At 49.8% G+C, this 12624-nt stretch overlaps 1 protein-coding gene across 2 annotated transcripts in view; it reads right to left on the bottom strand.

Annotated features, from left to right (window-relative positions):
• The window catches only part of LOC139580507 (titin-like), a 128734-nt gene that overhangs the window by 36120 nt on the left and 79990 nt on the right, over nucleotides 1-12624 (bottom strand). Inside the window, exons 6-10 of one of the 2 annotated variants that reach the window (XM_071409267.1) lie at nucleotides 12014-12423; nucleotides 10276-10308; nucleotides 4891-4951; nucleotides 4224-4446; nucleotides 1623-1672 (exon numbers count right to left, since the gene is read on the bottom strand). In XM_071409267.1, coding sequence (XP_071265368.1) covers nucleotides 1623-1672; nucleotides 4224-4446; nucleotides 4891-4951; nucleotides 10276-10308; nucleotides 12014-12423 — 777 coding nt within the window. The remainder of the gene's footprint in view (nucleotides 1-1622; nucleotides 1673-4223; nucleotides 4447-4890; nucleotides 4952-10275; nucleotides 10309-12013; nucleotides 12424-12624) is intronic. The other variant, XM_071409268.1, reaches the window with a different exon arrangement.

Here is a 12624-nt window from a genome sequence, read left to right as displayed (position 1 = left end):
ATATAGACATACTGTAAGTAACCAGTATCGAATCTTCATAGATCACTTCAGAATTTGAGCTAGTTTCACTTCTATCTCCCGACCCCTTCCTATCTGACTGACAGCACAGACTGTGGATAGATATTCCCCTGGTGAAGAGGAACCTTCCTATCTGACTGTGGATAGATATTCCCCCTGTGAAGAGGAACCTTCCTATCAGACTGTGGATAGATATTCCCCCGGTGTAGAGGAACCTTCCTATCAGACTGTGGATAGATATTCCCCTGGTGAAGAGGAATCTTCCTATCAGACTGTGGATAGATATTCCCCTGGTGAAGAGGAACCTTCCTATCTGACTGTGGATAGATATTCCCCTGGTGAAGAGGAACCTTCCTATCAGACTGTGGATAGATATTCCCCCGGTGTAGAGGAACCTTCCTATCAGACTGTGGATAGATATTCCCCCGGTGAAGAGGAACCTTCCTATCTGACTGTGGATAGATATTCCCCCGGTGTAGAGGAACCTTCCTATCAGACTGTGGATAGATATTCCCCCGGTGAAGAGGAACCTTCCTATCTGACTGTGGATAGATATTCCCCCGGTGAAGAGGAACCTTCCTATCTGACTGTGGATAGATATTCCCCCGGTGAAGAGGAACCTTCCTATCAGACTGTGGATAGATATTCCCCCGGTGAAGAGGAACCTTCCTATCTGACTGTGGATAGATATTCCCCCGGTGAAGAGGAACCTTCCTATCTGAGTGTGGATAGATATTCCCCCGGTGAAGAGGAACCTTCCTATCTGACTGTGGATAGATATTCCCCCGGTGAAGAGGAACCTTCCTATCTGACTGTGGATAGATATTCCCCTGGTGAAGAGGAACCTTCCTATCTGACTGTGGATAGATATTCCCCCGGTGAAGAGGAACCTTCCTATCTGACTGTGGATAGATATTCCCCCGGTGAAGAGGAACCTTCCTATCTGACTGTGGATAGATATTCCCCCGGTGTAGAGGAACCTTCCTATCTGACTGTGGATAGATATTCCCCCGGTGAAGAGGAACCTTCCTATCTGACTGTGGATAGATATTCCCCTGGTGAAGAGGAACCTTCCTATCTGACTGTGGATAGATATTCCCCCGGTGTAGAGGAACCTTCCTATCTGACTGTGGATAGATATTCCCCTGGTGAAGAGGAACCTTCCTATCTGACTGTGGATAGATATTCCCCCGGTGAAGAGGAACCTTCCTATCTGACTGTGGATAGATATTCCCCCGGTGTAGAGGAACCTTCCTATCAGACTGTGGATAGATATTCCCCCGGTGTAGAGGAACCTTCCTATCTGACTGTGGATAGATATTCCCCCGGTGTAGAGGAACCTTCCTATCTGACTGTGGATAGATATTCCCCCGGTGAAGAGGAACCTTCCTATCTGACTGTGGATAGATATTCCCCCGGTGTAGAGGAACCTTCCTATCTGACTGTGGATAGATATTCCCCCGGTGAAGCGGAACCTTCCTATCAGACTGTGGATAGATATTCCCCCGATGAAGAGGAACCTGTGGATAGATATTCCCCCGGTGAAGAGGAACCTGTGGATAGATATTCCCCCGGTGAAGAGGAACCTGTGGATAGATACTCACCGGCGAAGAAGAGACAATCTTCTCCATGTACTCAATCTCATGGTCTGACACTGGAGACAACAGAAAAGACAGAGTTAGAAACAGAAAGAGAGAAAATAGAAGATTGTCAGAGGAAAAGAGGAATGAGAGAAGAGGAAGAAGAGAGACAGTTAAGGACAGAAAAGGCTGGCTGGACTAGGTTAGACTGGGCTGGACTAGGATAGACTGGGCTGGACTAGGTTAGACTGGGCTGGACTAGGTTAGACTGGGCTGGACTAGGTTAGACTGGGCTGGACAAGGCTAGACTGGGATGGACTAGGTTAGACTGGGATGGACTAGGCTAGACTGGGATGGACTAGGTTAGACTGGGCTGGACTAGGTTAGACTGGGCTGGACAGGGCTTGACTGGGCTGGACTAGGTTAGACTGGGATGGACTAGGTTAGACTGGGATGAACTAGGTTAGACTGGGATGGACTAGGTTAGACTGGGATGGACTAGGTTAGACTGGGATGGACTAGGTTAGACTGGGCTGGACTAGGTTAGACTGGGCTTGACTAGGTTAGACTGGGCTTGACTAGGTTAGACTGGGCTGGACAAGGTTAGACTGGGCTGGACAAGGCTAGAATGGGCTGGACTAGGTTAGACTGGCTGGACTAGGTTAGACTGGGATGGACTAGGTTAGACTGGGCTGGACTAGGTTAGACTGGGATGGACTAGGTTAGACTGGGCTGGACACGGCTAGACTGGGATGGTATAGGTTAGACTGGGATGGACTAGGCTAGACTGGGATGGACCAGGTTAGACTGGGATAGGTTAGACTGGGATGGACTAGGTTAGACTGGGCTGGACTAGGCTAGACTGGGCTGGACTAGGTTAGACTGGGCTGGACTAGGTTAGACTGGGATGGACTAGGTTAGACTGGGCTGGACAAGGCTAGACTGGGCTGGACTAGGTTAGACTGGCTGGACTAGGTTAGACTGGCTGGACTAGGTTAGACTGGGCTGGACTAGGTTAGACTGGGCTGGACTAGGTTAGAATGGGATGGACTGGGTTAGACTGGGCTGGACTAGGTTAGACTGGGTTGGACAGGGCTAGACTGGGCTGGACTAGGTTAGACTGGGATGAACTAGGTTAGACTGGGCTGGACAAGGCCAAACTGGGCTGGACAAGACTGGGATGGACTAGGTTAGACTGGGATGGACTAGGATAGACTGGGATGGACTAGGCTAGACTGGGCTGGACTAGGTTAGACTGGTTTGGACTAGGTTAGACTGGGCTGGACTAGGTTAGACTGGGCTGGACAAGGTTAGACTGGGCTGGACAAGGCTAGACTGGGCTGGACTAGGTTAGACTGGCTGGACTAGGTTAGACTGGGATGGACTAGGTTAGACTGGGCTGGACTAGGTTAGACTGGGCTGGACTAGGTTAGACTGGGCTGGACAAGACTGGGATGGACTAGGTTAGACTGGGATGGACTAGGCTACACTGGGCTGGACTAGGTTAGACTGGGCTGGACTAGGCTAGACTGGGCTGGACTAGGTTAGACTGGGCTGGACTAGGTTAGACTGGGATGGACTAGGTTAGACTGGGCTGGACAAGGCTAGACTGGGCTGGACTAGGTTAGACTGGCTGGACTAGGTTAGACTGGCTGGACTAGGTTAGACTGGGCTGGACTAGGTTAGACTGGGCTGGACTAGGTTAGACTGGGCTGGACAGGGCTACACTGGGCTGTACTAGGTTAGACTGGGATGGACTAGGTTAGACTGGGCTGGACAAGGCTAGACTGGGCTGGACAAGGCTAGACTGGGATGGACTAGGTTAGACTGGGATGGACTAGGCTAGACTGGACAAGGTTAGACTGGGCTGGACTAGGTTAGACTGGGATGGACTAGGTTAGACTGGGCAAGGCTAGACTGGGCTGGACTAGGTTAGACTGGCTGGACTAGGTTAGACTGGCTGGACTAGGTTAGACTGGGATGGACTAGGTTAGACTGGGCTGGACTAGGTTAGACTGGGATGGACTAGGTTAGACTGGGCTGGACAAGGCTAGACTGGGCTGGACTAGGTTAGATTGGCTGGACTACGTTAGACTGGCTGGACTAGGTTAGACTGGGATGGACTAGGTTAGACTGGGCTGGACTAAGTTAGACTGGCTGGACTAGGTTAGACTGGGATGGACTAGGTTAGACTGGGCTGGACTAGGTTAGACTGGGATGGACTAGGTAAGACTGGGCTGGACAAGGCTAGACTGGGCTGGACAAGGCTTAAATAGGATGGACTGGACTAGGCTGGACTTGGCTGGACTGGGCTTGGCTGGATAAGGCTAGACTGGGTTGGACTAGACTGTTCATGTCTGTCTCTTCATGTACTGCATAGCTGTAGGACCCACTTTTAACCCAGACAGGCAGACATACTCTGGGTAGCTGGATAGCTAGCTGCTTAACGTCTAATAGAAATCAATAGTGATGCTGCTAACAGCATGCAGACATTAACTTTGACATAAAATTGTCCAATAACTATTGAATTACATTTTTATTTTTAACTCTCTCCCTTTCTGGCTCCATTTGATCAATGTCAGCCTTGATTTGGCCATATATATATTGAAGGACACACTCACTTACCTCGACTGTTCTCGTTGACAAAGGCTGTGAGGTCAGAGGGTTGGGGGAAGTCCTCATGGGGGTCAGAGGTCCTCTCTGCCTCCATGTATGCCCACTTGTGGTTGGTTGAGGAGACCAGCTTCTCTTTTTGATTGGAGGAAGAGGCCAGCTTCTCTTCGTCTGTAGCGTGGTCGTCCTGTAGCGGGGGGATATGAGGCTGGGCTTCATCTACTGGGGTGGACTCCTGGAGCGGAGGAAGGAGGTGAGGGGTCGTGGAGGTGAGGAGGTGAGGAGGTGAGGAGGTGTGGAGGTGAGGAAGTGAGGAGGTGTGGAAGTGAGGAGGTGAGGAGGTGTGGGGTTGTGGAGGTGAGGAAGTGAGGAGGTGAGGAGGTGTGGGGTTGTGGAGGTGAGGAGGTGTGGAGGTGAGGAGGTGTGGAGGTGAGGAGGTGAGGAGGGGAGGGGTTGTGGAGGTGTGTGTGTATGTAGAGATGTGTTGAGGTGTGTGTGTGTGTGTGTGTGTGTGTGTGTGTGTGTGTGTGTGTGTGTGTGTGTGTGTGTGTGTGTGTGTGTGTGTGTGTGTGTGTGTGTGTGTGTGTGTGTGTGTGTGTGTGTGTGTGTGTGTGTGTGTGTGTGTGTGTGTGTGTGTAGAGAGAGATGTGTTGAGGTGTGTGTGTGAGAGAAGACTGACCTGTGATGATAGCTCAGACGTGGGCGATCTCTTTGGGGACCTCTTGACTCTGAAAGTATTACTGGAAGAGGAAGGAGAGAAGAAGAGGAAGGAGAGAGAGATGAGCGGATCAGAACATCCCTGGTAGAGACTTCATCAATGACCGCTCAATAAATAAGTCAAACCTTAATCAATACATCAACTCTATTGTCTTATAAACAACAAGAGGTATATTTTTCTCCCTCCTATTGCGTATGTTTAGCTCAGTAAGTAGGCATTCACAACACAAGGGGGATAATGACAAAGCAATGATGTCCATGTGCATGGTGTAAAGCAATATCATCAAAATGCGTAATACTCACATGTTGTTGGATTCAACTGATAATACATGTTTCAGGATTTTGCGTCGCTAGTTTAGTTAGCGTACATTGCGTTAATTTGACTAGAATTACAGTAGGTTGGAAGTCAATTTCTGCCTCAACATTTGCTGTCATGATTCACATTGATGGTATACATTAGTCTGGGGTTCCCAAACCTCTCCTCAGGGACCCCCAGACATTACAACCCCCCCCCCCCCCCCAGATGTTTCACTATTATTTAATTTTAGCTCTGAACTAGCAAAACTGATTCAAGTAGTCAGGTGCTTGAGGATTAGTTGACGAGTTGAATCAGGTCCTAGTTCTGAAATAAATCAAATGCTTGGAAAGGCTGCATCAGGCACCAGACTCCAATGTTAATTCTTTGCCTAAGTTAGCGTGTTAGCGTGTTAGCATGTTAGCGTGTTAGCATGTTAGCATGTTAGCGTGTTAGCATGTTAGCGTGTTAGCGTGTTAGCGATATGAGATGAATAGTCCAAACTAATGCTGTCATGATACCAATATTACGAAACTAATATACCAGATTTTCCTGAAGCAGATTTCACTCTATAGTCCTTTCAAACCTACTTTTGTCAAATATTGAGCGAGTTTGTTTTAGCATGGCTCGGTGCCCATTAGTCCAACCGAGGCACCGGGTCACCGGGTCACCGGGTCACCGGGTCACCGGGTCACCGAGGCACCGGGTCACCGAGGCACCGGGTCACCGAGGCACCGGGTCACCGGGTCACCGAGGCACCGGGTCACCGGGTCACCGGGTCACCGGGTCACCGGGTCACCGGGTCACCGAGGCACCGGGTCACCGGGTCACCGGGTCACCGGGTCACCGAGGCACCGGGTCACCGAGGCACCGGGTCACCGGGTCACCGGGGCACCGGGTCACCGGGTCACCGGGTCACCGGGTCACCGGGTCACCGGGTCACCGAGGCACCGGGTCACCGGGTCACCGGGTCACCGGGGCACCGGGTCACCGGGTCACCGGGTCACCGGGTCACCGGGTCATGCAAAGCGAACCGGACCCATTGTGTGCTGTAACATGAGAATCTGGGTGTTTCCAACATGAGGACTTTTTTCTTCCAGTTATGAATTCTGCTTCATGTTTCCTTTCCACAATACGGGTAGTGTGACCACCCTCGCCTAAACCCAAATATACAGCACCTTAGTGTGACCACCCTCGCCTAAACCCAAATATACTGCACCTTAGTGTGACCACCCTCGCCTAAACCCAAATATACTGCACCTTAGTGTGACCACCCTCGCCTAAACCCAAATATACAGCACCTTAGTGTGACCACCCTCGCCTAAACCCAAATATACAGCACCTTAGTGTGACCACCCTCGTCTAAACCCAAATATACTGCACCTTAGTGTGACCACCCTCGTCTAAACCCAAATATACTGCACCTTAGTGTGACCACCCTCGCCTAAACCCAAATATATTGCACCTTAGTGTGACCACCCTCGTCTAAACCCAAATATACTGCACCTTAGTGTGACCACCCTCGCCTAAACCCAAATATACTGCACCTTAGTGTGACCACCCTCGTCTAAACCCAAATATACTGCACCTTAGTGTGACCACCCTCGTCTAAACCCAAATATACTGCACCTTAGTGTGACCACCCTCGTCTAAACCCAAATATACTGCACCTTAGTGTGACCACCCTCATCTAAACCCAAATATACTGCACCTTAGTGTGACCACCCTCGTCTAAACCCAAATATCTAAGTACCTTAGTGTGACCACCCTCGCCTAAACCCAAATATCTAAGTACCTTAGTGTGACCACCCTCGCCTAAACCCAAATATACTGCACCTTAGTGTGACCACCCTCGTCTAAACCCAAATATACTGCACCTTAGTGTGACCACCCTCGCCTAAACCCAAATATACAGCACCTTAGTGTGACCACCCTCGCCTAAACCCAAATATACTGCACCTTAGTGTGACCACCCTCGCCTAAACCCAAATATACTGCACCTTAGTGTGACCACCCTCGCCTAAACCCAAATATACTGCACCTTAGTGTGACCACCCTCGTCTAAACCCAAATATACTGCACCTTAGTGTGACCACCCTCGCCTAAACCCAAATATACTGCACCTTAGTGTGACCACCCTCGCCTAAACCCAAATATACTGCACCTTAGTGTGACCACCCTCGTCTAAACCCAAATATACTGCACCTTAGTGTGACCACCCTCACCTAAACCCAAATATACTGCACCTTAGTGTGACCACCCTCATCTAAACCCAAATATACTGCACCTTAGTGTGACCACCCTCATCTAAACCCAAATATACTGCACCTTAGTGTGACCACCCTCGCCTAAACCCAAATATACTGTACCTTAGTGTGACCACCCTCATCTAAACCCAAATATACTGCACCTTAGTGTGACCACCCTCATCTAAACCCAAATATACTGCACCTTAGTGTGACCACCCTCATCTAAACCCAAATATACTGCACCTTAGTGTGACCACCCTCGCCTAAACCCAAATATACTGCATCTTAGCGTGACCACCCTCGCCTAAACCCAAATATCTAAGTACCTTAGTGTGACCACCCTCGTCTAAACCCAAATATACTGCACCTTAGTGTGACCACCCTCGCCTAAACCCAAATATACTGCACCTTAGTGTGACCACCCTCATCTAAACCCAAATATACTGCACCTTAGTGTGACCACCCTCATCTAAACCCAAATATACTGCACCTTAGTGTGACCACCCTCGCCTAAACCCAAATATACTGCACCTTAGTGTGACCACCCTCATCTAAACCCAAATATACTGCACCTTAGTGTGACCACCCTCATCTAAACCCAAATATACTGCACCTTAGTGTGACCACCCTCATCTAAACCCAAATATACTGCACCTTAGTGTGACCACCCTCGCCTAAACCCAAATATACTGCATCTTAGCGTGACCACCCTCGCCTAAACCCAAATATCTAAGTACCTTAGTGTGACCACCCTCGTCTAAACCCAAATATACTGCACCTTAGTGTGACCACCCTCGCCTAAACCCAAATATACTGCACCTTAGTGTGACCACCCTCATCTAAACCCAAATATACTGCACCTTAGTGTGACCACCCTCATCTAAACCCAAATATACTGCACCTTAGTGTGACCACCCTCGCCTAAACCCAAATATACTGCACCTTAGTGTGACCACCCTCATCTAAACCCAAATATACTGCACCTTAGTGTGACCACCCTCATCTAAACCCAAATATACTGCACCTTAGTGTGACCACCCTCATCTAAACCCAAATATACTGCACCTTAGTGTGACCACCCTCGCCTAAACCCAAATATACTGCATCTTAGCGTGACCACCCTCGCCTAAACCCAAATATCTAAGTACCTTAGTGTGACCACCCTCGTCTAAACCCAAATATACTGCACCTTAGTGTGACCACCCTCGCCTAAACCCAAATATACTGCACCTTAGTGTGACCACCCTCATCTAAACCCAAATATACAGCACCTTAGTGTGACCACCCTCATCTAAACCCAAATATACTGCACCTTAGTGTGACCACCCTCGCCTAAACCCAAATATACTGCACCTTAGTGTGACCACCCTCATCTAAACCCAAATATACTGCATCTTAGCGTGACCACCCTCGCCTAAACCCAAATATACAGCACCTTAGTGTGACCACCCTCGCCTAAACCCAAATATACTGCACCTTAGTGTGACCACCCTCGCCTAAACCCAAATATACAGCACCTTAGTGTGACCACCCTCGTCTAAACCCAAATATACAGCACCTTAGTGTGACCACCCTCGTCTAAACCCAAATATACTGCACCTTAGTGTGACCACCCTCGTCTAAACCCAAATATACTGCACCTTAGTGTGACCACCCTCGTCTAAACCCAAATATACTGCACCTTAGTGTGACCACCCTCGTCTAAACCCAAATATACTGCACCTTAGTGTGACCACGACTAACCTCTGTTGCTCATCAATAGAGGAGCTACTACCGTGTGAATGTTCTCTATCCCTTGGAGAAGAGGTGCACCTGTACAAGACATGTTACATTTATATGGCAGGATGCTCATTGAAGAAAATGGGCCTGGTAGAGCTTCTCTGATTGGTTGGTTTTTTATGGTAGAGCTTGTCTGATTGGTTGATGGGCCTGGTAGAGCTTCTCTGATTGGTTGGTTTTTTATGGTAGAGCTTGTCTGATTGGTTGATGGGCGTGGTAGAGTTTCTCTAATTGGTTGGGTTTTTTATGGTAGAGCTTGTCTGATTGGTTGATGGGCGTGGTAGAGTTTCTCTAATTGGTTGGGTTTTTATGGTAGAGCTTGTCTGATTGGTTGATGGGCCTGGTAGAGTTTCTCTAATTGGTTGGTTTTATGTTACTGGTGTGTTAATAAGGAGGAAGGTTTATAAGGAGGAAGGTCCCAGGTTTTCCAGAAATCCTGGTTGGGAAGATTCCCAGAATTTCAGAAGAAACCTGTGAATTTGGGGAAAGTTAGAAGGAGAGGAGCACGACGGGGAGGAGCACGACGGAGAGGAGCACGACGGGGAGGAGCACGACGGGGAGGAGCACGACGGAGAGGAGCACGGCGGGGAGGAGCACGACGGGGAGGAGCACGACGGAGAGGAGCACGACGGGGAGGAGCACGACGGGGAGGAGCACGACGGGGAGGAGCACGACGGGGAGGAGCGCGACGGGGAGGAGCACGACGGGGAGGAGCAAGACGGGGAGGAGCGGGACGGGGAGGAGCGGGACGGGGAGGAGCACGACGGGGAGGAGCACGACGGGGAGGAGTGGGACGGGGAGGAGCACGACGGGGAGGAGTGGGACGGGGAGGAGCACGACGGGGAGGAGTGGGACGGGGAGGAGCACGACGGGGAGGAGCAAGACGGGGAGGAGCACGATGGAGAGGAGCACGACGGGGAGGAGCACGACGGGGTAACATGCTCACTCTGAGAGTTTATAAAAAAGGGAATATCACATCTACAGTTAGAGGTCAAAACAGTCCTGCTGACATTACTGTACTTACAACAGACAACACAGAGAGGAACCCTTCGCCTTCCTGTGGCATACGAGAACACACAGACAGGAGACAGAGAGACAGACAGGTGACAGAGAGACAGACAGGTGACAGAGAGACAGACAGGAGACAGAGAGACAGACAGGAGACAGAGAGGTGACAGAGAGACAGACAGGTGACAGAGAGACAGACAGGAGACAGAGAGACAGACAGGAGACAGAGAGACAGACAGGAGACAGAGAGACAGACAGGAGACAGAGAGACAGACAGGAGACAGAGAGACAGACAGGAGACAGAGAGACAGACAGGAGACAGAGAGGAGACAGAGAGACAGACAAGTGACAGAGAGACAGACAGGAGACAGAGAGACAGACAGGAGACAGAGAGACAGACAGGAGACAGAGAGGAGACAGAGAGACAGACAAGTGACAGAGAGACAGACAGGTGACAGAGAGACAGACAGGTGGCAGAGAGGCAGACAGGTGACAGAGAGACAGACAGGAGACAGAGAGACAGACAGGTGACAGAGAGACAGACAGGTGACAGAGAGACAGACATGAGACAGAGAGACAGACATGAGACAGAGAGACAGACAGGAGACAGAGAGACAGACAGGTCACAGAGAGACAGACAGGAGACAGACATGAGACAGAGACAGACAGGTGACAGAGAGACCGACAGGAGACAGAGAGACAGACATGAGACAGAGAGGCAGACAGGTGACAGAGAGACAGACAGGTGACAGAGAGACAGACAGGAGACAGAGAGACAGACAGGAGACAGACAGACAGGTGACAGAGAGACAGACAGGAGACAGAGAGACAGACAGGTAACAGAGAGACAGAGAGACAGACAGGTGACAGAGAGACAGACAGGTGGCAGAGAGGCAGACAAGATACAGAGAGACAGACAGGAGACAGAGAGACAGACAGGTAACAGAGAGACAGACATGAGAGAGAGACAGAGAGACAGACAGGTGACAGAGAGACAGACAGGAGACAGAGAGACAGACAGGTGACAGAGAGACAGACAGGAGACAGAGAGACAGACAGGAGACAGAGAGACAGACAGGTGACAGAGAGACAGACAGGTGACAGAGAGAGAGAAACAGACAGGTGACAGAGAGACAGACAGGTGACAGAGAGACAGACAGGAGACAGAGAGACAGACAGGAGACAGAGAGACAGACAGGAGACAGAGAGACAGACAGGAGACAGAAGGACAGACAGGTGACAGAGAGACAGACAGGAGACAGAGAGACAGACAGGTGACAGAGAGACAGACAGGAGACAGAGAGACAGACAGGAGACAGAGAGACAGACAGGTGACAGAGAGACAGACAGGTGACAGAGAGAGAGAAACAGACAGGTGACAGAGAGACAGACAGGTGACAGAGAGACAGACAGGAGACAGAGAGACAGACAGGAGACAGAGAGACAGACAGGAGACAGAGAGACAGACAGGAGACAGAAGGACAGACAGGTGACAGAGGGACAGACAGGTGGCAGAGAGACAGACAGGAGACAGAGGGACAGACAAGTGACAGAGAGACAGACAGGTGACGGAGAGACAGGTGGCACAGACAGAGATAACAAAACACACACACACACACACACACACACACACACACACACACCTTAACAGCTAAAAGGATTCAGTACTACACATACAAACAGAAACACAGAAACAAATGGTAACGTGAAAGTGCCTTATAATCACCTAATAATGAAATGGTATTTAAACTTACGATTTGATCGGTTTCTTCTTGGGCTTGGCCGGTTTGTTCTGGTTGTGGTCCTCCAGCTCCCTAACTTCATCGTTATCAACCTCGTCGTCATTGGCCGACACCTCGAAAGAGGCGGAGCCAGAGGCAGCCTTGGGTGGAAACGCAGCCGTCCTATTGGACGAACCCTTGAAGGAGTTAACAGCTGACTCATTGAAGGTGTCAGAGTCAAAGCTATAGGAGGGTTTGAGAGAGACGGGGATCCCGCTGTCAGAGCCGAACGGGTTGAAGTTTGGGTCGTCCCACTGGGCCGGGTCAAAGTCGTAGGAGGCCTTAGAGACGGGGATGTCATCGGGAACTGGGGTGTTGGCTAGGGGTTCAGATGGGGGCTGGACGGCCTTCTTCAGACCCATCCTGGGCTTCCTTAGAGGCATCTGATAATAATAATAATAATAACACATAATATGAATAACGATACAGTTTATTAATTTTAAGCGCTTTTCAAAACACTCCAAAGTAACTTTACGTAGTCAGAAATTTAATCAATAAAATAAAAATCAAACATAAAACGTACAGATTAAACATATAGACGGACTAACCAAGGAGAGCACCAAACATGATGACAGAATATAAAA

The sequence above is a fragment of the Salvelinus alpinus genome, chromosome 7, assembly GCF_045679555.1.
Source record: "Salvelinus alpinus chromosome 7, SLU_Salpinus.1, whole genome shotgun sequence".
NCBI lineage: Eukaryota > Metazoa > Chordata > Actinopteri > Salmoniformes > Salmonidae > Salvelinus > Salvelinus alpinus.
This window is presented reverse-complemented; position numbering and strand designations above follow the sequence as displayed.